Source organism: Botrytis cinerea, chromosome 6, assembly GCF_000143535.2.
Source record: "Botrytis cinerea B05.10 chromosome 6, complete sequence".
NCBI classification, from domain to species: Eukaryota; Fungi; Ascomycota; class Leotiomycetes; order Helotiales; family Sclerotiniaceae; genus Botrytis; species Botrytis cinerea.
This window is the reverse complement of record NC_037315.1, coordinates 1,822,196-1,847,233: the sequence shown is the minus strand read 5'-3', so window position 1 is coordinate 1,847,233 and position 25,038 is coordinate 1,822,196. Positions and strand designations below refer to the sequence as shown.

The window sequence follows — 25,038 nt, the reverse complement described above, 5'->3', positions numbered from 1 at the left end:
CGTCCGCAATACGTCAAATACATACAGAGTTACAAATATCCAAAAGTTACACACACACCACCAAAAAAAAAGATGCACCATTTAGCAGTGGGGGTTATGAGGATATACTGTTGAGAGAACATACTATCATCATCGAACCAAGAAAAGTAACAGGATATCAGAAAGATGCGGAAAAAAACTACAGAATGTATTTTGGCATCGTGTATATGCGTAGTGCATATAGCAAATATGTTTCAAATTCAGCATGTATTGTTTTGACTTCTCATCATCTTCTGTGTATGAATCGTGACAGTGAGACAGCCCATTTCTTGACGCCCTTTTCAGAAGCTTTTAGATAGATATGAATCTACTTGTATGCTTTATAATTCACTTATCCTTTCAACCCTTCCAACACCGGATTGGCAGATTTGTATTTTTCGTGTGAACCCAAAAATGAGCTGCTCATATTATTAGTATTGAAGGGAGTTTTGTTGCATATCTGATATTTATCCTCGCACGTCGATAGAGAAACTCTTTGAATTTTTTGCTCTTTGCTAACGTGTGTGAGCAAGCTCAAAATTATTAATTTTCAGATATGCAACAAATTGATTTTTATGGTACAATTAGTAATAGATCCCCATCCAGCCAAACGTATCCCAAAACTCCATTATGTCTTCCCGAAATATACAACTTTAATACTAACCAAATCACCCTATCTATTTTTCCTCCCAGACCCATTCATCGTTTTCCTTCTCTTCTCCCTCTTCGAACTATTTACCCCGTTAGTATCGCGACTACCTGTCTCGCGTTCCTCTTCATCCTCCTTCTCGCCCCTCTTCGAATCTTTCCCATTGCCAAACCAACCCCACTCCTCCATCCACGTCATCGGCGCAAATATCATTGCTCCAAGTATACACAAAAATGTCGCAATCAATCTCCAAAAGCTAATAATCTGTGTTCCTCCCGGCCAGAAGAACTTGACGAGTTCTGCGGATTGATAGAGATCTTCTTGGTGTTTTATAAGGTATTTGGTTTGGGATGCTGAGGAGTTGCTTTCGGAAGATTCCTTGGTGGGGGCGAGATAAATGATTGTCGTTAGGTATACTGTTGGATAGAAGAACGGAACGAAGAAGAGATGGAATTGTTGGTGGAGTTGAAGAAAGAGAGTTTGCGCTTCGGAGTTATATTCTAGAATTTTATGAGGATTAGCATTGCTGCTATACATCACGCAGTTCAATCCCATCGATTCCTGTATAATTGCTCTCTTCCGTATACCCGTTCCTACTGCATATCCCTTTCTTCTCCCTGCCAGTAACAATTCAGGAGAAAACTTACCAACTCCATCTACCCCCACCACAACCCTTGGACTCAACACCTTATACCATTTATACACACACCCCAATACCCATCTACTATTCACCTCTCCAACCACTGGCAGTCGAACAGAAGAAAAGGAAGGTACCGAGCATAGCGGATGCGAGAACGACGCATCGGGAGTAAAATACTCTTCTAGAGCTTGTTGTTGAGCGGAGGGAGCCCCGGAGCAGAGGGCGTGGATTAAAGATGTAATCTGCGATTCTATATTCAACAATTAGGAAGGGTTTCAATGTGACAGTAAAGGCGCGGAAGGGAGAGAGAGTGAAGGAGGGTGATATGTGGATTCGAGGTATGATTGCGAATCTCCCAGTGTGAGGATAAGATTTCTTCAATTTTGGATCTTTGACTTACTTGGATCGTCCATTTTGATTGAGTTCTTTATTCTTTAATTGCAATTGCGTGGTCTATCGGGTAAAGAAATGTCAATTGCAGAATCAATGAATAAATTGCGCGTCTCTGAAAGAAATCAAATGTTGAAATAAAACATCCGCATTGATTGCGACGATGATGTCACAAGCGAAGTGGGATAGAGTTTCCAGGATCTCGGTTCCTTCCCGCTGACATGTGAAAAATCACCCCCCCTTTCCATAAAGAGGTAAGCGGGAATGGATTGGGGTGTTTTAGAACATTAATTTGGACATCGTTTGTGTTTCACATTTTTCTTATATCGAGGTATTGCCAACGAGATTAATATGATTTGTGATAAATTAATGAATTTTTTTGATCTTAATTACCTGATCCCGGGTCTACTACTAGTCCACTTGTCATAAATCATAATTATACGCTATCAATTCTCTGTACAACGATCGCCGTCGCCGCACCACCACCATTGCAAATCGCTGCAACACCATATTCTCCGACTTTCAATTGATGTAATAATGTTGTGAGAATTCGCGAACCCGAACTTCCTAGGGCATGGCCAAGGGAGATTGCTCCACCAAGTAGATTAACTTTTGCGTTTTCAAGTCCGAGGATCTAGATTGTGTAAGTATTTCCATTGATTAATCCGATTGAGTGTGACAAACCTTTTCATTTGCCTTGATAACGGCCGCAAATGCCTCATTGAACTCCCAGATTGCTACATCTTCCTTCTTGATTCCAGCTCGTTCTAAAGCAAGTGGAACTGCTTTGGCAGGAGCCACTGGGAAATCAATTGGATCAATTGCGGCATCTGCAGAGCCACAAATTCTTGCTAATACTCTCGATCCGGCTCCATACTGTTGCGCAATGGCTTTGTTTCCCAATACTAATGCGCTAGCGCCATCGTTGAATGTCGAAGCATTGGCAGCGGTAATTGTTCCAGTTCCATCTCTAACGAATGCTGGTTTTAATGAAGAAACTTTATCGAGTTTGACATCTAGGTAACCTTCATCTGTATCGATGATAGTGTCGCCCTTTCGACCCTTTACCGTTACCGGGGCAATCTCCTCTTTGAATGCACCGACTTTCCATGCTTCTTGCGCCCGTTTATATGATTGGATAGCGTATTCGTCTTGTTGTTCTCGTGTAATTTCATATTTCTTTGCCGTGGTCTCCGCGCATACACCCATGTGAAATTGGTTGTATACATCCCATAATCCGTCTTTGATGAGTCCATCTTCAGCTTGTACATTTCCGAATGGGGGAAGACTGCTAGCTCGAGGATAATAATATGGCACTCGTGACATGTTTTCCATTCCTCCCGCAATTTGAGCTTCTGCGAGACCAAGTTGAATGTTTTGTGCAGCTAACACAACTGCTTTCATTCCAGATGCGCATACCTTGTTGATCGTGGTCGCTTCAACTGATGAAGGCAGACCAGCGAAAATAGCAGCTTGTCGAGCTGGTGCTTGTCCAACACCACCCTGCAACACGTTTCCCATGTATACATCTGTGATTTTTTCGACGGGAACTTTGGATTTCTCTAGTGCAGATTTAATGGCTACAGCGCCAAGTTGAGGGGCATTCACAGTAAGAAATGATCCATTGAACTATCATTCCGCTTAGTTTTCGTCCGACTTGAATGATATATTGAAATAGATTGAATTACCTTTGCAGTAGGCGTCCTTGAGGCACTCAAAATGTATGCATCTTGAATCTCTTTTTTGGCCGAGGTACTTGCACTGAATTGCCGTTGGACTTGTGCTAACCGTGATGATGGAGATGACATCCTGAAAGTTCTCATGGAAGATTTGGCAGCGTGTGAAAGCATGATGAATGTGTGTGGAAGATGCACAGGAGAGGAGAGCGTTGATCAACCCAAAAGACTGTATGGAAAGAAAGGAAGAAAAAGGAACGAGTTGCTTATGATCAATATCCAGCATCGACTGTCCCGCGGTTAGCACCGGCGGAATGCATTCCATTTTACCCCAGACACGTGCCCAGAGTAAATGCTCGGACCCAAGCGCGGACAGTTGGGAAACACCCACTAAGCCCATTCTGCAGTAGCTTATCGCGCTTCTTCTCACAATCTCCACGTGATTCCACGATAACATGACTCAAGGATCCTTGCTCGAGCCTTGTTTGCGTGGCGGTTCTGGTGGACACATCTTGCATGAAGGGTTGAATGGGTTGAATGAAAGCGGTCTATAAGCTGTACCGTGCTGGGCCATTGTTAACGAAAATTCGAATCGGATCAACAACATCTTGAGATCGCAATACATCTGTGTATAACGTCAAAAACGTCAAAGTGAATTGAGAGCTCTTCGTTGATTTTCTAGAACCGATCATTTCGCCCCTTTCCAATCAAAACTGTCCGATAGACTCATCACACAAACTCAACATCAATCCATCATTGCGGGAGCCCACATAAACTTCCGCTGCCGGCTTTCACATCGGACACTAATATCTATCCGATAGAACTTGCTTTTCGGCATACATCAAAACTATCACTCAAACAATAAAACATTCCCATTCATTCAAGTCCAACTCCATTCAACAAGAACTCCACACCCTGATTCTTGGTTGTTATTCGCACAGCTCTCCATCATGTCTACAGCTGCTCGTCGTCGTCTCATGCGGGATTTCAAGGTTAGTGGCAATCATTGTCCAGGAATGGAGGGGTACCCAGATAATTGAGGAGGAACTCTAACTCTCATCTACAGCGCATGCAAACTGATCCTCCCGCTGGTGTTTCCGCATCTCCTGTTGCAGATAATGTGATGCTCTGGTTAGTCTCCCCCGAAGCAAATCTGATATTCATGAACTTTATGCCAATAATGAAACTATTAGGAACGCCGTCATTATCGGTCCTGCAGACACTCCCTTTGAAGATGGAACTTTTCGACTTGTCATGACCTTCGAGGAACAATATCCAAACAAGCCCCCCGCCGTCAAGTTCATCAGCCAAATGTTTCATCCTAATGTTTATGCAACTGGAGAGTTGTGTTTGGATATTTTGCAGAACAGGTGGAGTCCTACATACGATGTTGCGGCTGTTTTGACAAGTATTCAAAGGTACATCTATTCTTCGCAAATGATATCCTAGTTTCTAGATCTATGTGTTAATTTCTGAGTAGTCTTCTTAATGACCCAAACACTGGCTCACCCGCCAATGTCGAAGCTTCCAACTTATACAAAGACAACAGGAGAGAATACACAAAGCGTGTGAGGGAAACTGTGGAAAAGAGTTGGGAGGATAATTGACGATGGATTTTCAAACATTTGAGAAGCTCATATAGTGGCTGAACTGCTTTGAAGCACATTCAACGTGATTCTTTACCTGGTCATATTTACGTTACGCCTCTTTTAATGATGACATGGCGGGGTTATGGAGTTTTCGAAAGGGCATCTATCATGGAGTTTCCCTTCACACTATGTTTATATGGTTATTTTCTCGAGGAGTCAGTCAATAGGACAACATTTCTTCTACAATGGTGCAACCCATGCAGCGTTATTCGACATCTCTCCAATGTATCATTTTGTTCCGACAACCCACTTTGCCTATCGTAGATACTGTACATGCCACACGGTACCTGTGGTAACACTGCCAAATCAGCCAAAATGAATCACGAATCTACATAGCATTTTTTCCTTTGGCTTTTCTGCATTTGCAGCGTACAAAAAGTATGCTTACCAATGCTGTTTGACAATCATAACAACTCATTGATATTACTCCTCATACATGCAAGCATCTCCCTAGTCATTACCGTGCAACCTTTTCTGTATGGTCGCATTGCATTGACACAAATTTATTTCTTCCGACATTGCATTGGCCTTGGGAATTACTACGCGAAGACCTTTAGCGCGATTGTGTGTCAACATCCTCCCCTTATCAACCAACCACTGACCACAAAGTAAATACTCACATACATTCTTCTTTACATCTGCAACGACAACATAAATTCTGAGTTCGACTCTTGTACATATGGTCGTTCCGGGATAGCAACCATCTCGCGATCATGTCGAACTCTATTAAGGTTGTCTGTCGGTTCAGGCCGCAGAATCGCATTGAGAATGAGCAGGGTGCTCAACCAGTTGTAAAATTCGAGGCTGATGATACCTGCGCTCTTGATGTATGTGTCTTGTGGAACTTAACTCTCCGGAGATGTTGTACTCTACTAATCTCAGAGATAGTCAAATGGAGCGGCTGGTTCTTTTACATTCGATCGTGTCTTTGGCATGAGCTCACGGCAAAAAGATATTTTCGACTTCTCTATCAAGCCCACTGTGGACGACATTCTTAACGGTTATAATGGAACGGTCTTTGCATATGGTCAAACAGGAGCAGGAAAGTCGTATACTATGATGGGAACAAACCTTGACAATGATGATGGTAGAGGTGTTATTCCCAGAATTGTGGAGCAAATATTCGCCAGCATTCTGTCCAGTCCAGGTACGATCGAGTATACAGTGAGAGTCAGCTACATGGAAATCTATATGGAACGCATTAGAGATTTGCTGCAGCCACAGAACGACAATCTGCCAATCCACGAAGAAAAAAATAGAGGCGTCTACGTTAAAGGTTTACTAGAGGTTTATGTGTCAAGTGTTCAAGAAGTCTACGAAGTTTTGAAAAGAGGAGGGGATGCAAGAGTGGTAGCCTCGACCAACATGAATGCAGAGTCTTCTCGATCACATTCTATATTCGTTATAACCATCACACAAAAGAACGTTGAAACCGGGTCGGCAAAGAGCGGTCAACTTTTCTTGGTCGATTTAGCTGGTAGTGAAAAGGTCGGAAAGACTGGTGCTAGTGGACAAACCTTGGAGGAGGCAAAGAAGATCAACAAGAGTTTGAGTGCTCTTGGTATGGTTATCAACAATCTGACAGACGGCAAATCATCGCATATTCCTTATCGAGACTCGAAACTTACCAGAATTTTACAAGAGAGTTTAGGAGGAAACAGTAGAACAACACTTATTATCAACTGCTCGCCCAGTAGTTACAATGCCGAAGAAACCCTGAGTACCTTGAGATTTGGTATGCGAGCAAAGGCAATCAAGAATAAGGCCAAGGTCAACGCAGAGCTCAGTCCAGCGGAACTCAAAGCCTTACTTAGGAAGGCTCAATCTCAAGTCACGACCTTTGAAACCTATGTTTCTACACTTGAGGGAGAGGTTCAACTATGGCGTAAGGGAGAATCTGTACCAAAGGAGCAATGGGCACCCCCTCTCGCAGGCGTTAGTGGGGCAAAGGCAGCGGCAGCTCAAACGCCCCGGCCATCTACACCTTCACGTTTAGCAACAGAAAGTCGTGCAGAGACACCGGTGGCGGAAAGGTCCGCCACTCCAGGTATACCAATAGATAAAGACGAGAGAGAGGAATTTTTACGACGTGAAAATGAACTTCAAGATCAAATAACGGAAAAGGAAACTCAAATTGCGGCTGCAGAGAAGACCTTGCGAGACACCAAAGAGGAACTCACTTACCTAAAGGAACGGGATACCAAGGTCAATAAGGATAATGAGAAACTTACTAGTGAAGCAAACGAATTCAAAATGCAACTTGAGCGATTAGCATTCGAGAGCAAAGAGGCACAAATCACCATGGATAGTTTAAAAGAAGCCAACGCCGAATTGACCGCAGAGCTCGACGAACTCAAACAGCAATTACTTAATGTAAAAATGAGCGCCAAAGAATCGACTGCTGCCTTAGACGAGAAGGAGAAGAGGAAGGCCGAAAAGATGGCACAAATGATGGCTGGGTTTGATCTTGGCGGAGATGTTTTCAGTGAGAACGAAGCGACTATCAAGAAGGTCATTGATCATATTGATTCTCTTCATGAGCAAAGCTCTGCCGGGGAAGCCATTCCCCCTGATGAGTTTGAAGAATTGAAGGCAAAACTCGTCGAGACTCAGGGCATTGTTCGACAGGCAGAACTTTCCATGTTTGGTTCATCATCGAATGATGCCAATGTCAAGCGCCGAGAAGAGTTGGAACAACGTCTTCAAGTCCTCGAGCAAGAATACGAAGACCTTCTTGAACGCAACTTAGGCGAAGGGGATGTCGCTGAGATCAAGGAGCGCCTCGAGAAGGCATACTCCAACAATCAAGACATTAAGGTCGAATTAGTAGAAGACCTCAAGAAGGAGGTCGCTCAAAAGTCGGCTGAGATTGAGAAGTTCAAGGCTGTAAATGAAGACCTGCAACAGAGAGTCAAGTCAGGCAGTGCATCTAATGGTACAGCACCAGGCTCAGCAAGTGGCAAGACTGTTCAACAACAAATCGCCGAATTCGACGTGATGAAGAAGAGTTTGATGCGGGACTTGCAAAATCGCTGTGAACGTGTCGTTGAACTAGAAATCTCCCTCGATGAGACTCGCGAGCAATATAACAACGTTCTCCGTTCGTCTAATAACAGAGCCCAACAAAAGAAGATGGCTTTCTTGGAGAGAAATCTAGAACAATTGACTCATGTTCAGAGACAATTGGTCGAACAAAATGGCAGCTTGAAGAAGGAAGTTGCTATTGCTGAGAGGAAGTTGATTGCAAGAAATGAACGGATTCAGAGTTTGGAGAGTTTGTTACAAGATTCACAAGAAAAATTGACTACTGCCAGTCACAGGTACGGATTCCCTCTTTACTTTCGAATTGATTTCAATCATACATCAATAGCATTACTAACATTTCCCTTAGATTCGAAGCCCAACTGTCAGCAGTAAAAGAACGACTCGAAGCTGCCAAAGCAGGTAGTACCCGTGGACTAGGCTCGCCTACGGGTGGATTTAGCTTTGGTGGCGCGGGTAGTAGAATTGCCAAACCACTGAGAGGCGGTGGCGGTGATGCGCCAATCCCAATTATCGGAAACTTGCAAAACTCGGAGACAGGAAGTACCGGGAGCACAAAGAGAAGTTCATGGTTTTTCTCAGGACAGAAATAAATGAATGAACCCTAGTGGAGATTCAAGTAAAGGAAATTTATTGGGGCAGACTGGGGAGGTTATTGTTGAATTGGATTTAGCCTGAGGATATCACCTATTGTTGTTGAATGAATGAGATAAGGGAGTTTGGTGGTGGTAGCATTTTGAGGAAGAGTAAGGGGGGGCTGGGGAAACGGATATAGATACGGAGGGGCAGTGGATGAATAAAGTAAAGAAAGAAGTGACGAGCAACGAAAACTATAAAGAATAGATGAGACTTATGTATACCCACGCTTTCTTGTTTTATAACTTTTATTTTCTTGATTGATGGGAGCACGATATGTGAGGGATCGATTGAACTAGTTTTCGACATTGGATTGAATTGGCAGAGGGGGTATAAGAATGGAGATAGCAACTGTTAGAAATCAACGAAGCTAGAAACAGACTCTCTAGACCTTCCTTTCCTACATTCACATTTTGATAATACTTCCCAATTCTCATGAAGAGTTTTACGATGCAGCAATACCAGATGGGGAATTATTTGACGAGCAGATGGCGGTTCTGTGGCGGTGCGGTCAGATAATGAACATCCCTCAGAACTGTCTAGATTGATAATGGTTGCGCTTCGACCCCTGCTATGAATCGGCTCGTCTAAATTTTTCGGGGATTTTTAGACTTTCAATAATGCTCAGACACTTTGACGATTGACGTGCAACGGATCAAACGGCCAAAGATGATGAGCAGGAGAAGGAGGGGTGAAGAGTGAGTACTGGGATCAAATGGGTCGGTTTTGGGGTCAATCGGGGCTGTCTGTTGTGGGATGTTGGTTTGAGGTGACGAGGAAGAGGGGGTGAGGGGGGTATGACTTTATACTTCGTTGTTTGATCAGAGTTATAATAGGTATCTATAGAATACAATTCTTGAAAAATGGAAGATGGAAGATGGAAATAGTTGAGATTTGGGCGAGGGGCACTTTAGATCGAGACAGGTAGTTATTAGATATCGGCAAATGCTTTCCAATGTCCCTACTCGTAGTCATAAACAAATATCCGAGGCTAATGAAGCGCTTTGAACTCACAATTAGAGCCTTAAAATAACCTTAAGCCACTAGAGCAAGTCTTAACAAGAGCCAACCAGAGCTAGTCAGCTAGTCCAGCATGACTAAGCAAATCAACATCATCCAACCAACCAAGCGAAACCCTCGATAAGGTTAATGTGACTGGAAATATTGTCTTTCTTTTTCCTTTTCTTTTCTTTCCTCTCGTCCATACAAAATCCATCTATCTGCACAATGCAAGACCGTCTGCAAGGCACAAGTAAATCTATGGCCTATGAACGCCGGACGGGTCTCGTGTCCCGATCATGCAAGCACTATGCTAACCATACTTGATTCAGTGAGTTCACTATACTGACCAGCCCGAGCAGCTAAGTATTTTACTCTCCTTGCTTTTTTCCTGTTGGTTGACGGAAATTTTTGCCTTTCTTTTCTTAAGTCGATTTCCTTCTTGTGTTTCTGTCCTCTTTCAACATTGTCGCATTGTAAATTTCAAACAGTGTGAGAGGAACTCAGACGTGCTGTCGAGGAAGATTCACCGTTCATTCGTTCGTTATTGTTCTTGTTGGCAATTTGCAATCTATTCCGCTCTTTCGCATTCATTGATTGTATCGTGACATTTGAACGAGAGTTGTACATTGTTTGCAGGTAACACTTCGCTTTCCGATCGAGCTGGTTCGGGTTTACCTCAAATTGTTCGCTTTACTACCTATCTACTTCAAACCCGGTACATATAAACAGACATTAGGTTGTACATCATATACTTGATACACCTTTAACCAAAACGACACATACATATCAACAAGATGCGCCATCAACTTCTGATCGCATTTGTTGCGCCTGCAGCATTGGTGGCAGCATCCGTACTCAAGTCTCGCGGTGAGTGTCAACAAGGATACACCCTTTGTTCTCCGGCCGGGGCGAACACTGCCACTACCCCACAGATCGGGGATTCAGATTTCGTGAACCTATTTCAAGATATTGTTCTCTCCTCTTTACCTGCGAGCAAACGATCGCTTTCCTCCTCCTCAGAGCATAGTGTCGAAAAACGCGATTCGCCTTCATTATGCTGCGTTTCTTCTTTAACATGTCTCACCATGCACTCCCTAAACATCCCTTTTTGCTACGATCAATTCACAACCAATTATTATCTTCCAGATGATAGTTATGGAACTGTAGTAGGAGGGTCATATTCTTCTTCTTCAGGTGCTACCGCCAATTTGGAATCGGGAGATTATACAGAGAAAGATGGGACAACAGGAAATATCTACAATGGCAACAGCGCTGCCAAACCTAATACCGCTACTCTCCCTATGCCATCCCAATTCACCGCCAGTGGAGTGGGTAGCGCTATCCCCGCGTCGGCTTTAGGCGGAGTTACAGTCACTTATACGACGACGCTTCCTGCCAGTACTATTCCTGCTACCACGATTCCCGCGACTACTGTTTCAGAAAGTATTTCTCAGCAGACGATTTCAGTTTCGACGACAATCACAAGTTCAGTTGGAGGAAATAAAATTGTCAGTACGGAAGTTCATATAGGGACCACGGAGACCACTATTTTAGGAACGACGAGAAGCGCTAGTACGAGGGCGGCGAGTACGGTTAGTGAGATCGTGGCTACAGTTACGACGGTTGTGGCTAGTGATAGTGCTTCTGCCCTTAGTGCGAGCGCGACGGCTAGTGCAACTGGAAATAGTGGTGTGGGAAGACCAGCGGTGGAAGTTGGTGTTGCGGGGATTATGGGGATGGTGGGGCTTGTGGCTTTGGTCTTGTAAGTATGAGAATGAAGATCAAGATGAGGGCTAGGTGTTAATTTATTCTTTCGGATGGGATGGGGAAATAACATGGATATGAAATGGAAGATGATATATGGATATGATACGATACCTCTAATGTTAATGGCGAATATGGAGATAGCTTGCTTGCTGACAAGATACGAGTTTGGCTGTACGCGAAGCTTTCGTTCCAGTTTATACATATTTTTGTTTTTCTCTTCCAAGGATTTCATGGTTGTCATCTGTGATGTATGTGATGTATGTGCTGTGATGCATATATCTATAATTTGGATGATTTTCCTTCTCTCTTGCAGAGTTCCTACGGATCCACGCATCGTATATGCATGGTTCTAGAACGGATTGGGAAATTGGCATATGGAGGAGTAAGTATCATGTAATTGAAGGAGTCTTTCCCATCCCCCTCCCCCTCACACCACCAAAACGAGCCTCTATAACACTTCGAAATCCCATGAAGATCCTATATATTTTCGAGTTTCAGACTCTATGTGTAATGCACAAATTCTACAATGGAATAGTCCATATCGGTAAAAAGCTCATGAGATTGAAAGATTAAAAGATCACATTTTGAACACTTGCTAACATGTGTTATGAAATGAAATATGCAACGTATTTTACATTTTTCATTATACTATTAATGAGACAGACTTTCTCTATTTTTGGGATCACGTAGAACTTGTTCAAAGATCTCAGCCCTTTTCGATTACTCTATTCTTCTCTTTTTTGACACATATACCATTTTTAGACAATTCACTTGAGTTTAGATGAATAGTAGGAGTTCAGGGGGAAAAGTTGGGGTAATATTTCACTAAAATAGTATTCGATCTTTGCTAGCGCAACTTGTCCATGGCTGATGACGAACGTGACCTTGTCCTAAACATTCTTGACTTAGTTCCATACTAAAAGATAGTTTCTCATTCAACATATTTCTCATATGTAATCTTTTCTTTTAATCAAGAGGCACCAGAGATATTGCGATTGGTTTTGACAATCCTTCGATGGGAGAACTTTCTCATAAATAGATGCTCAGAATTACTGGACATATTTCGCAACTCCAATGGATAAGCCAAATCAAGCAACCATGTCGCCCTCAGTGCATACTGTTCAGTCAATAGATGAAGAGAAAAGCTTCACCAAATTCGTATTACTCTCTAACGAAATTCAGCTTTTGATCTGGGAATTCGCTGTCGTTGCCATTCTACCTCGAATCGTTGAGTTTGAAGCAAATTTTCCGAAGTCCGACGGGAGACTCATCAAGACGCAATTATATACCGGTCGTGCAACGGCGAATCAACGCTATCGCGATGATATGTGGCCAATCATAGACTACCACGGCCGCTTTACTGTTCGATGTGCCTTCTCGACTGATTTTCAACATGTCAATGGAAGCCCTCTGTTCTCTTACACACCACCGGTATATCTCGAAAGGTAGCACTCAAATCCTATTAACATGCCTTTTTGTCTTTTCTAGAACGACCCATTCATTACAATTCCGAGAAGGATCTTGTTTACATCAATCGATTGAATAATGCCAAAAGAGATATTACTTACAGGAAGAATCCTTTCGAAAAGGCATCAGAAGAAGACATGAGACGGATTACTCACTTGGCATTCAATTACGATAACATGCACTTGGAGTTCAACAACTGGCTCTACTCTTTTATCAGATATTTAGTTCAGCAACTGAGAAATGTTCACGTGGTAACTTATTTCTTGCGTAGTTCAACTGTCAGGAGTATGCAAAAGAACAAGGCTTACATTTCCGGGAGAATACTCTCGACCAAAGAACTACGGAATCGCAGAAGAATGCATGAAACTGAAATCGATGAGCGTTCCGATACGGATTTGGGGACAGAGATAGAGAGTTTCGGTGATGTTGATGATGATGATGATGATGATGATGATAGCGACTTCGGAAGACCGAGTGATGATGACTCTGAAAGGACCAGGTGTCATAATTCTTTTCCATGTCGTTCCTATACCGACATAGAGAAGACATCGAAAATACTACAGAGAGATTGGACATGGGCAAGGCGGGAGTGGTGGAAGCCTATATGGAAAGAATTTTTCAATGAAAGGCAGGAACTCCTAAAGCTTGATAATGTAACACTTCCCAAAGAAAAGCTTCTAGAGAATCCTGATTGAACACTTCCCCGTGTGCAGCTCTTAAGCTTTGAAGAAATGGGCTGTCGGATATCGCTTTATAATAAGCATCGACTTTATCGGGAGGAGGGATTTGCTTGTCCCTGCGAATCCGATGTTGAATCTGAGATGCTCGGATCTTCTGATAGAAAGAATGGCAATTCTAATGCTGAGGATGATTTTTAGGAATTGTGGCATGGTGATTAGGAATATTGTTAGTGCTAAGACTGAGATGTGTTTGGTGGAACATATTCTGGCTTCTATTCTTCTCATTCCTGGTTCTCACTGCCACTGCTTGGAGAGGAAGTAGGATGAGAAGAAGGGAAGAAGAGGAACTAATCTTCAAGATCATCAGATATATCTTTGTATTATCGATTTGAGCAATGGTAACCTATGTGGTTACATCTTAAGTAGATAAAGAGACACTCAAGCCGCAAACAATATTAATGTACAATAATTTCAAACATGATATAGATATTTTTGCTCGTTACAAAATTTCTTTCTTGGAATTTGAAATAGTCAATTTATCGAGCATCTGTTTTCCCTCATAGTTAAATAATACTACAGTCACAGTAATAGGATAGAAATCAAGAGACAAAAATAGAAGAGAAGAACAAAAGAAAATAATCTTATCTCGATTCCATTTCATTTCTCTTGTGCATAAACAAAATATATCATTCATCATTGATACAAGAACTGCTACACACGATATCTTAAATAATCTCTCTCGTCCCATTTTCAATCTTCTATCCTGCAAAATTCAATTTTCATTTTCACAATCTGAGAATAAAATAAAGAATAGAATTCCCGGAGAAATCTTATACGAGTTCAACTCTCGAGTCACTAGGACTTTCTCCCCCTTTCCATCTCATTCCCACTGAGAATCCCCTCTTCTATCCCATGCTCTCTGCCCGCGTAGTCACCTATCTCATTCTATTCCATCTTTCAGCTTAGATCTAACCATCCCCATCACAAGATCCATAGAGATCTCCCACTCAATAATCATCCACAAAGCTGGATTCCAAGCCTCCATTCATTCCACAAGATGTCATTCGAGGGAGACCTCAAATCGAAAATCAGCGCGTCGTGACCTGTAGAATTCCTCTGTAGATCTCGGTTGAACTCCTCGAGAAGAAGACGCGGAGTGGAACTTCGAGGTGAATTGTACGCTAATGTTTCATGTTCCTTTATAGATCTTATGAGATTCTTCGTCTGTCAATCAGATTTGACCCTTTGGGTTCTACCTCTGGGGCTCCGCATGCGAATCTGAATACGTAGATACTGTGACTGCTGGAATTAGGTTTAAACGCTCTTTTTTTTATTTTCGTCGTCCGCCGCGCGCTATTGGACTATCTTCCGGTAAAAACATCGACTGGATACTGCTAGAAAGATTTGCTGCATGTTACTCATCTTTTTCATCCTGTTCAGTATTAGTTTATCACGCATTGATTCATATATTATGTGGTTTCAATGATACTTAAATACCAGGGGACGTCTACACCTATTGAGAATCTCTACGAATGATCGCAGACCTCGAAAGTTTGGATGTTTCAATACACACGCAAGGAAATACATTCATCGTCTTAGCTCCCCAATTACGAGACAGTAATTCATTGGAATGTTGCTTAATAAGAAAGAAACATATACTATAATGAATACGTAATAATAAAGGTCGGCTGTAGAAGATCGACCTTCTCCACGAGTGAGAATTAATAAGTAGATCAGGTAATAGTATGCATGTTGAGACCAGTTGATGAGCAATCCAAGATGAGTATTTAGAGGAATTACAAATCAGGACTTTTCAATCACAAGCCAAGAGCGAGGTCGTTTTGTGGTATATCTATATCTCTCCACTTACAAGAGGCGTCCCGACAAGTGTCTAATAGACGTATATTTTGGCAAGTCTTTTGAATGTAGAGGTGAGATATGTAACTATTGCATGAGTAGCTGTGTGAGAGGATACCCCAAACCATCAAAACAAGAATATAAATACAAACAATACAGCAATTCCCTCCATAATATAGTCTCAAATCTTCCCCTTCGCCGCTCCCCATTATAAGTCTCTAGACCCAAACCGTCCGATCGACAACATGAGCTTTTTGCCGAACAAAATGCTTAGAAAAAGGTATGAACTGCAGCTACTCAAATGAAATGAAATCCTAGGTCCATGAGAGAGACCTCGAAGATATCCTCTCACCTGAACCTCATCGCGATATCATTACTATCTCCCCCACTTTAAGTCAACAAAACGGGCGTGGGGGTGGAGAAGACATGAAGTGGATCTTCAGAATTGACGCAGCTTAGTACGTACTCGTATCCCCATCATGAATTCCAACGGGCGGGTATTCGGGAATGCGCTATGTTCCATAAAAGTAACCAAGATACAAGTAATATTTCTCTCCTTCCCGATATCGTGCCAACTCGCCGTGCTCGCCTAACCGAGGGTGAGTTACGAGAAACGTATGATCGGTAAAATCACCAGAGTGGATCCTCCGCATTCCCGACATTCCCGCGTTGACGAACATGACTAGGCTGAGAAAAGTATAGACGCATTCTGTCCAGATGTAGCAGTAATTCCCTAGCTGTTAATCGCGAATCCCGGCTTACATATAGTGACATACCCCGCACCCCACATCTGCGAGACCACCACACCACCTCGAGACCACCTTCTCATTTTTTTCCTTCTAGACTATTGAATGTTTCCTGGCTGTATTCTTAACAGCTCGAATCATCGAGCCTGTAGACAATTCGCGAGTCATGACAATCACTTTTTTTGACCACAGCAGAGGAATGAGATAAAATTTTGGTGGTCAGGCACGTGTCACGTTACTTCTCATCATTTTGCCACATCTCGATTGATCTCGTTTATCCACTAGAAAGCAATACACTGATGACCCTCAATGGTCTTCTCACTATTCAACTATGTCGCTAGTTGCCACTCGGTTACAAAGCTTTTCTTCGGTTGTATCTTCTTGTCATAATCCGAATTAAGTAGTCATGTGATTATAAGACCGACTTTGCACCCCCACGCTACCACATTCTAGATGCGCGTAGACAAAAGTGGTGTAAAATTGAGAATTTCTATAAAAATTTGGATGAATGTGACGTTATCGATCCGAAATAATGACAATTTTATGTCCAATAGGTAAACCCAGTATGCAACTTTGATGCCCACCTCCGGGGAGTATGTGACTTGAATCTTGCTTCTGATGAATATGATATGAGAGGGTGACAAGATGGGACAGCGAAGGTTTGCAGGAAGCAAAAGTCGGACTTGGTATCAAGAAGATAGACTCATAAGTAAAAAGGAAGCTGAAGATAAGGATACACTCTATAATAACATTTCAAATAATATCAAAAAAGCTTTTCATGCTTTGCATTTTCATGTTCTCTATTCTCTTCAAATCGCTAGACAATTGAAGATGCTGTTCCCTCGCGGTTCAAGCTATTTGAATGAATTGCTTCAAAAATATTTTTGGGTTCTATTTTCTTCAACTCAATTGGACTAGAGAGTTTTCTCCAGCTCAAGCAATTCTGAAAACTCTTCATTCATCGCTGACAATGCTTTCTTCTCAGGAAGTGCACATGGTTTCCTAGGCAATCCACCATATCCGTAATACTTCTCCAATGCAACTTTGACACTAACAAAACCCCCCTTTATCGCCACCCAATCTCCTCTTGCAACAATTGCTTGCAGCTCTCTCGCCTCTTCCATCTTTCCTTCTTTGAATAGTCTCATGACTTCTACACAAGCTTTTGGTGCTAAGTTTGCCAATCCAGCTATGACTCCATCGCCTCCCACTACCATAGTTTGCAAAATGAAATCTGCAGAACCGCCAGTGGTGAGGAAGGATGGTTTAGCAGATGCGGCGATTCGTGCCAACTTTCCAGTATTTCCACACGTGAGTTTTACACCCACGATATTGGAATGGGCAGAAAGTGTAAGGATGACGTCGGAACTAAGATCAAGCCCTCCTTGTGCGGCAGGATAGTTGTATATGATAATGGGGATTGGACTTGCATCCGCGACTTGCGTGAAGAAATCCAATATCAATTGTGGGTTCAAGAGTGATGCGTAGTAACTGGGTGGAAGAATGATTGCATAGTCTCCGCCTGAATCTTTAGCTTCTCTACACAGTTCAAGCGTCTCCTTAACTGATTGGGTACCACAGCCTACGATAACCGGAATGGACGAGGCACCTGCTTTGTCAAGAGCTTTGCGTGTAGTTGAGGTGATGAGCGAGCGTTCGGAATGTGTGAGATGGACTGCTTCGCCATTTGAGCCATGGACAACAAGGCCTGCGATTCCAGAAGTGGCAAGTCTGGAAACGTGTTTGGCGACTGTAGAGGTATCGACTTCTTCAGATTCTGGATGAAAGAATGCAACAGTAGGAACATAGACTCCTGGTACCAATGTACGATGCCCGTTTGCAGAGCCATTGCCGTTCCTATAGGATTGTGAGGCAGTCATTGTTTAGATTGTGTTCGGTGATTGAGATATTGCACAACGGCAAGAAATGATAAATTGTAAAATTAATGATCAAGCTGGGGAATATGAGGATGGGAATGAAAGAAATTGAAGGGAAAACATTTTAAATATAACAACGGAGTAAGTGTGAATCCTAAATTAGCTTCTATAGACTGAAATTGGAACTATCCATATCCCAGATCTTATTCATCACTTACGTACAAATATACCGAAGTGAAAGGTCTGATCAGAAAGCATCTCAACAAATTATAGTCCAGCACTACTCCAACAAATTCCCAATATCTGTAGTTCAAATATAGATGACTCGGGGGCCACTTTCCCTATACAAATATAACCCCCCACGTCCGTTGAGCACGCGGACAATTCATAAGAGTGGACGGATATCGGTTTGAAGGAAAGTGATGACTTTGGTAGAGGGAAATGGAAAAAACCTCGGTCTTAGGGATCATCATACTACCCCACAACAGATCTTCTGACCCCCACGCTAAATATAATATTAGAGTTTGATGATGCGGCAGTCGAATGAAATGCTAAGAAAGTCGGAGCAAGGATGGGGAGATCCACTTTGGAACCGAATTTGCTGGGCAATATTCTAAACTTGGAGATGTCAGATCATGTGAACATTATGCACATGAAATCACGAAGAGAAGGAGCTTTGAGGCTGCAGGTACCATAATCAACTGTATGTATGGCAGGTGCCTTGGTTCTAATGCAGACAGTGGTCAGAATATTCATACGTGTTATCGTACGAGTAAGAGCTATTCGCCTTCCTCGTGGTGTCATATTGACCTGGAAAAGGTCGAAAAGAACTATCTCTAGTGAAAAGTTCTCTGCGTTCCTTTTGCCTCAATCAACAGACAATGTATGAATTCAATGGATACGTTATCCAATTCCTGGTTCCTGTCTTTGGAAAACACTGTAAGAAGCACCCATACCACTTTGCACGCTTACATGTCATCGACACATGTGAGAAATGTATCCTTTGCCGTTCATAGGTCCTCGAATAGTCGATGTACCTACATAGGGAGGTACGTTCAAATATGCATGACACGCGGCCCGAGCAAGACAAACGTTACAGCTGACAAACATAGCAGAGTTTTGTGATTTGCCACATCAAGGGCTCAACGCTCAAAGAATCTAATCTTGGTTGCCCGAGTCGGAGTCTGATCGGAAGTACAAGAAGTAAATAATGTAGAAGGAGGTGATAGAATCAGGAGCAAAAGAAACATCCAGGACTTTCAGATAGGGTATTCAAGGAACCAATTCCCTGCTGGCAAACAGCTGTAGCAAAGAGTGCTCAATTGGAGCATATAAGTGAGCAAATGAGAACATACGGATATATGAGATGAGCAAGAGATCCATACTCGAAAAACAAAACGCATGACTAAAGTCACAGCCAAAACTGGACAAACTGTTCTTCAACTCTCCATCGACAGTTGAAACCTACCTACTAAAAGAAGGGCGTATTGCACTCACAAAAGGCACCACAGCCTCTTGAGTATTTCAAATGCCTTCAAGCTAAGCTGTTATCCGTGATAAAATGCTATTAGCTTCATCCGTTGTCAAGGAGATATTTCTCCTTGCTGTTAGCCATAAGAACTGGTACAACATCGCAAACGTTCCTTCCGAAATCCTTTATTCGGCGATTGTTACAGATCCGACTCTTGCAGTTGTGTAGCTTGAGACAGCAAGTGTTGTTCAAATGGAACATTGTGAACGAAGACATTGCTTTAAGAACAACTCTGAACTCGAAATATGGTCAGTACTGTGCAGTGTGAAAACTTGATTGATAATTCAGCTCAGTAGCTGAGAATTGGAAAGATACACACCGCATTTGCCAAGATTGCCAGTTGTTTGTCAAACTCTTGCTGTGGAAGATGTAGTATCGGGAAATGAGACGATAGAATGGTATCAGCTGGTGGCTGGTGGCGACGAAGGACAATGTGGCGAGGAATTACCGCACCCTTTTTTCTTTTCATGACCTCGGATGTTACATCGGTGAAACTCACCATCAATATCAACATCCATTTATCAATAGCCTTACCTCGTCATAGACTGGTATTGCATTGCTCACATTTCTTCGCAGGTTGATTCTCACTCGCGATGAATCGTCTGGTACCAGCAGAAACAGTATTTCAAGTGAACATAACAGCGACGCAATGACTTCAGCCGCAGAAGAAGAATATGTCCTTGAGCGAAGTCCCCTAGGTTCCTCCCGGTTTGCTTGAATCTTGAGCCTTCATCTATACAGATACACCCTAACTGATATAGTCTCTACGTCCAGCATTGGCTTTGGCAAAGATTAGTCGGGCATCTTCTACACCCCTGTATTCCAGTCAAAGAAAACATCAAGATTGCCGATATAGCATGCGGAACAGGGTGAGCGATCTTGGGTCTCGAACAATTCATGTGCACGAAGCTAATGTTGCTGGAGAATCTGGCTCATAGATTTAGCAAAAGAGCTTGCAGAGTCAAAGACGAACGCACAATTAGACGGGTTCGACATCTCAACTAGTCAATATCCACATTCGGCATTGCTTCCCTCGAATGTCAAGCTAGATGTTATGGATATCTTCAAGCCTGTTCCGGAGAGGTTGAAGGGGCAATATGATGTGGTCCACATAGGTCTACTTTGTGTCGTGATTCCTGGCGGAGATCCAAGATATGTTTTAGACAATGTGTTGACATTGTTAAGTTCGTTGCTCCCCTGAAGAAGAATGCAATGTGAAAAGTGAGCTGAGATTGTAATATGTAGGACCAGGCGGATACATCCAATGGAAAGAAGTCGATTTCAGCATGATGACATGCACAGCTGCCACTCCACACTTATCAACCGACAACCTGAAAGGGCTGATAAAATGGATGTATGAAGCTCCCCTGAAGGGGTTTTCCAGTTTTGAGTATTATTCCCATTTTCTTTCTCGCTTTTAAACAGTATGCTACTGTACTGTGTCCTGACAATCCATAGGTGGATACGTCAGCTCGGTCCCATCTTCCAAGAACGAGAAATAACAGTTCTGGATGACCAACTCCTCGGACCAGAGCCCGATATTCTGTATGCGTGGACTTTGATGCATATGAACGGTATAAAAGAATTAGTCAATGTTGCAGGGGAGGAATCAAGAGATGTAATGGAATTGTATCGACGGGCGGCTCAGGAGGTACAGGAGGGTGCTTGTGTAGAGGTGATGCTGGTAAATGTGGTGGGCAGAAAGGCTGGAGGCGATTGAGACGTTTGGTGTGGAGAAGAGGCATTTTCGTCTCGTTTGATGATAGCAAGGCAATTCAGAACGTAGCAAGAAAGACTAACACAGATGATTGCCTTTCTATCCCTTTCCGTCAAAAGTTCCGGATGTTCGAAGGGGAGACATACGCCTGAGAATTCAATCTGCCAGCGGTCGATTTCTTAGCTCCTGTTCTGATCTGTGTTGAAATAACAGCAGTACATCATTACAAAATGCCGGACGAATAGTACACGATATTAATTAGAACTGCGTGTATGTTTGAATGATACTATCAAACTTGAGCAAAAGTAGCCGATGCGAAATTCTGAGCTGTCAAATATACAAAAAATACATTAGCTATTTCCTCTATAATACAATGTGTATGCTGCACCCGATATGTACAAAGACCTCTATCAAATGTGCACTGCTCAAAATCGACGTCCAGTGTCTCCCGCTGTTGATTTCACAGCAGAGGCACCTTTTTCTCGTCCCAGCTCTTCTCCAAATCCATCTCTTTAATGCCATCTCCATTTCTCTCTATTGTCCTCTCCCCATCGCCAAATCTATTCTTCAGAACTCTATCATACACCATCCAAACGTATCTAAATAATGTGAGCATTGCGTTAGCTAGCCAATCCGGAAGCTTGCCATTCTTGTCTGCAAAGATCTTCCCCAGTCCGAACAGCGCTAGAATAACAGGTAATATAAAGGTCATGATAATGACCTGCGCCGTTTTCTGTCTAAATGTCGTGACTGTGTATGATCTAATGTCATGCAAGTAATCGATATATTCCTGCGGTAAACCATGCTCCTCAGCTCCATCTGTTATCAATTTCAGGTATCGCGCAGATGGTTGCGCATAGTTTGGATCTGGACGAGCAATGCGGTTCGCATCACCATTGAGCGGACAGAGTAAAGTATATGCCTTAAACGGTAAGGAACTAGGATTTGGGTCCACAGTCTTGCTACCTTTTGGAAGAACAAAACAGTCAACGATTTCTTGTTTATATGATGAGCCACCTCCCTCGGTAGCTATTATAGTCCTATAGTCCTCGCGAGTCACTTCGTAGACTACACCAACCAATCCCTTATGCCATCTTGTCTTGTGATAATCTTTTGTCCGAGGGACATTTGATTGGTCTTTCCTGTATTGACAATTTGCGAAGCAGGGCTCCGTATAAGGTATTCCGCATAAATCGAATGTGAGATCGATTGAAGGAACATGAACATTGACTGCGCTCAAGGGTGTAATGCCGCGTTTTCCCTTGAAGGTCTCGGCAGAGAGATTGGAGCCGTACGCTAGATAGAGGACGGTTTTTGCCTCTCCTCGGTCGTCTGATGCTGGTGAGACCGGTGGGACAGCGCTCAATTCCAATCGCGAAATCGAGGTTTGGGGCACTTTAACTGGCTCGGAAACGGTTACTGGTGGTTTAGGGGTGTACAGGTCCCAGAATCTTTGTGGTGCTGCGCGTGGCTCCTCGTCGGGCTGCATGGTGAGTAAAGATGTATGAAGTTCGGGGGAAGAGATTGGTCCGCTAGTAATGAACGTGATTGAAGCATGAAATGACGAATTGATAGACTTGGAGAGATATATAGTACTTACAGAATCCTACCTTTTTGCTTATCAAGCTTCTTCAGTATTGATTAAATTGTTGAAGTTTCTGTGACCGCTCTTCCGCCGTTAATTGACCTGCTCGGACTTCATAGCTGCCCGTTTCCCGTATTTTAGAGCCGCTTTAAATGTGCCGTGGGGAAGTAAAAGCGGCGCTGATCAGTCTGCAAGGTATGAGGGTATGTATCCCTGAGGGTTGAACTATTTCTCTTACCAAGCAGAAAAGCATTTCGCACTCATCGGCGGTCCGACACTTTGTACTGGTCTGAAGAGAGGTTGTGCACTCCAAACAATCCTTGCTATTCATCGTCGGTAGTCAGCCAAGCAATGCCTAGCAGCCAGGGACATGCGCGCCGTATTAGTGTAGGTTCTACAGATGATGCCTTTTTGGATAACGCGTAGTTTGCTGAATAGGTTTACTTTGGGGTCATGGAAATATGCCAGAATCCACACTGTGGGGTTCGTTTCGGGAAATGATTTGGTAATGGCCCCAGGGAAAGGGGCGTAGTCTAGCTTTGAAGATCACGAAACTCATATCATGAAAGAAGGTCGAAATGTATCTGGTTGATAGAGAGCAATAGTCCCATGCCTTCCTTCTAAAGCAATCAAATGGTCTCTCCTCCTGCCTTTCGGATAAAATCAGCCACTGTCTCTGGTTGTGCGAGATATGGACAATGACCTGTCTCTATTTCAAACACCATCTTAATATTCGCTTCCTTTACAATTTGCCGAACTTGCTTCAGTGGAATGCTTTTGTCTTGCAGTGGCATGATATATGCTGAAGGTATGTATTTCCAAGCTGCGTAGGTCAATGGAGACATTCCGACTCTAAATGGTACGTCAGTGAGAGGACCACCACATCTGGCCATTCTACTCACCCTACCGAAAGCGAGGTCAACTTGCTGCCCCAATATTTTGCATCTTCTGTAGAGAGATCATTATAGAATCTCATGTCACCATCGGTGATAGTTGAAGTGCCATCCTAGCCGGGACGCGTTAGCATTACCTTTGAAGACATGTCAAAACACATTACCTCAGCAATTACATGGAAGCTCTGATCCTCATCGATCACAAAATCCGGATCAAGATCAGGACTCGAGACGACGCCTTGAAATGTCTCAAACAAAGTCTTCCCTGCCTCAGGTAACAGAATGCCAATATAAATGACCCTCACTATCCCGCCATTCTTTCCCTCGGCTTGGCGTTCCTTTTTTCCCAAGCCACGAGAAGCTTCGCTGCCGCTAACACTTCCACCAGAGTGCATCACCACCATGACTTCCTTACCCTCATTGGATAAGTCGGTAATGATCTTGCGAATTGTGGCCACATCTTGTGAGAAGTCAGGATGCCCAGGGTGAGCACCTGCACTAGGTAAGCTGATCAGGACAGAGGGATAGCCTTCTTTTTCCAGAATTCTAGCAAGAGGTGTAAATCCCTCTGGGGTATGCCAGAAACCTGGGATGAAAACTACTGTAGGTTTAGAATTGGCCATAATTGCAGATGTTTGGAATAGAATGATTGAAAAACTCAATTTGACTGCAAATCTAATATCTTGAGTCTTTTGCCCTCTATTTATGCAGGAGCTCAACAGACGAGCCGTACGAATTGGGGGGTTTTCTCATCTAGTTCAATGGGGTAGAATGCAATGTAAATCAATGTTCTGGGCTGATTCATGGAATGAGTGTAAGAACGAACAGATACCCATATTTGGCTTACACAAAGCATCTTTCAGGGGGGTTGATATAGGCCAAGATATGGTATAGCATGATGTAAAAGTCAATAACACCAAAATCCTTCCAAGTCTGTAAAAACTGAGGTGAGATTTAATAGAACCTCAGCAACGCGGTACGTGTTACTACTCCTTGAACAAGTAAGGTCTGAGATTCTCGTCTTCGTCTAGACCTGATAGCATGCAGCGAAGCTTACGAGCTTACGTACATTAGACCCACTGTTAGCGGCTTCCTTACCGACAACACTGTCGCTATTACATCTCAACCGTTGGCTGTGTACTTGGAAGGGCGGTTGTCAACAACACGCCAAGAGATTGGTTGAGTTACGAGCCCTAAGATTTCGACTGGCTTCCGT

At 43.0% G+C, this 25,038-nt stretch overlaps 9 protein-coding genes across 9 annotated transcripts; 4 read left to right on the top strand and 5 right to left on the bottom strand.

The window, feature by feature from the left end:
* Positions 1–433: 433 nt before the first annotated feature.
* BCIN_06g05410 (hypothetical protein) lies at positions 434–1,983 on the bottom strand. Its single transcript, XM_024693606.1, has 3 exons — positions 1,708–1,983; positions 1,315–1,557; positions 434–1,167 (listed from the first exon to the last, which is right to left on the bottom strand). Exons 1-3 carry the CDS (start codon positions 1,718–1,720, stop codon positions 692–694), a joined length of 732 nt encoding a protein of 243 aa, XP_024549392.1. The 5' UTR covers positions 1,721–1,983; the 3' UTR covers positions 434–691.
* Positions 1,984–2,021: 38 nt separating this feature from the next.
* Positions 2,022–3,737, bottom strand: BCIN_06g05400 (hypothetical protein). Its single transcript, XM_001559061.2, has 3 exons — positions 3,386–3,737; positions 2,382–3,326; positions 2,022–2,331 (listed from the first exon to the last, which is right to left on the bottom strand). Exons 1-3 carry the CDS (start codon positions 3,545–3,547, stop codon positions 2,134–2,136), a joined length of 1,305 nt encoding a protein of 434 aa, XP_001559111.1. The 5' UTR covers positions 3,548–3,737; the 3' UTR covers positions 2,022–2,133.
* Positions 3,738–3,873: 136 nt separating this feature from the next.
* BCIN_06g05390 (hypothetical protein) lies at positions 3,874–5,360 on the top strand. The gene is made up of 4 exons (XM_001559062.2): positions 3,874–4,365; positions 4,440–4,504; positions 4,567–4,791; positions 4,854–5,360. The coding sequence occupies exons 1-4, from the start codon at positions 4,324–4,326 to the stop codon at positions 4,978–4,980; spliced, it is 459 nt and encodes a 152-aa protein (XP_001559112.1). The 5' UTR covers positions 3,874–4,323; the 3' UTR covers positions 4,981–5,360.
* Positions 5,361–5,536: 176 nt separating this feature from the next.
* Positions 5,537–9,172, top strand: BCIN_06g05380 (hypothetical protein). Its single transcript, XM_001559063.2, has 3 exons — positions 5,537–5,849; positions 5,911–8,342; positions 8,414–9,172. Exons 1-3 carry the CDS (start codon positions 5,736–5,738, stop codon positions 8,655–8,657), a joined length of 2,790 nt encoding a protein of 929 aa, XP_001559113.1. The 5' UTR covers positions 5,537–5,735; the 3' UTR covers positions 8,658–9,172.
* Positions 9,173–10,131: 959 nt separating this feature from the next.
* Positions 10,132–11,691, top strand: BCIN_06g05370 (hypothetical protein). The gene has a single exon (XM_001559064.2). The coding sequence runs from the start codon at positions 10,497–10,499 to the stop codon at positions 11,466–11,468; it is 972 nt and encodes a 323-aa protein (XP_001559114.1). The 5' UTR covers positions 10,132–10,496; the 3' UTR covers positions 11,469–11,691.
* A 5,256-nt stretch (positions 11,692–16,947) lies between these two features.
* Positions 16,948–18,408, bottom strand: BCIN_06g05360 (hypothetical protein). Its single transcript, XM_001559067.2, has one exon. It carries the CDS (start codon positions 18,097–18,099, stop codon positions 17,134–17,136), a length of 966 nt encoding a protein of 321 aa, XP_001559117.1. The 5' UTR covers positions 18,100–18,408; the 3' UTR covers positions 16,948–17,133.
* A 1,688-nt stretch (positions 18,409–20,096) lies between these two features.
* Positions 20,097–21,677, top strand: BCIN_06g05350 (hypothetical protein). Its single transcript, XM_024693605.1, has 5 exons — positions 20,097–20,335; positions 20,389–20,496; positions 20,552–20,811; positions 20,873–21,017; positions 21,086–21,677. Exons 1-5 carry the CDS (start codon positions 20,277–20,279, stop codon positions 21,345–21,347), a joined length of 834 nt encoding a protein of 277 aa, XP_024549391.1. The 5' UTR covers positions 20,097–20,276; the 3' UTR covers positions 21,348–21,677.
* A 4-nt stretch (positions 21,678–21,681) lies between these two features.
* Positions 21,682–23,076, bottom strand: BCIN_06g05340 (hypothetical protein). The gene has a single exon (XM_001559070.2). It carries the CDS (start codon positions 22,831–22,833, stop codon positions 21,805–21,807), a length of 1,029 nt encoding a protein of 342 aa, XP_001559120.1. The 5' UTR covers positions 22,834–23,076; the 3' UTR covers positions 21,682–21,804.
* A 332-nt stretch (positions 23,077–23,408) lies between these two features.
* Positions 23,409–24,555, bottom strand: BCIN_06g05330 (hypothetical protein). The gene is made up of 3 exons (XM_001559071.2): positions 23,987–24,555; positions 23,832–23,935; positions 23,409–23,781 (listed from the first exon to the last, which is right to left on the bottom strand). The coding sequence occupies exons 1-3, from the start codon at positions 24,443–24,445 to the stop codon at positions 23,559–23,561; spliced, it is 786 nt and encodes a 261-aa protein (XP_001559121.1). The 5' UTR covers positions 24,446–24,555; the 3' UTR covers positions 23,409–23,558.
* Between the last annotated feature and the right edge of the window lie 483 nt (positions 24,556–25,038).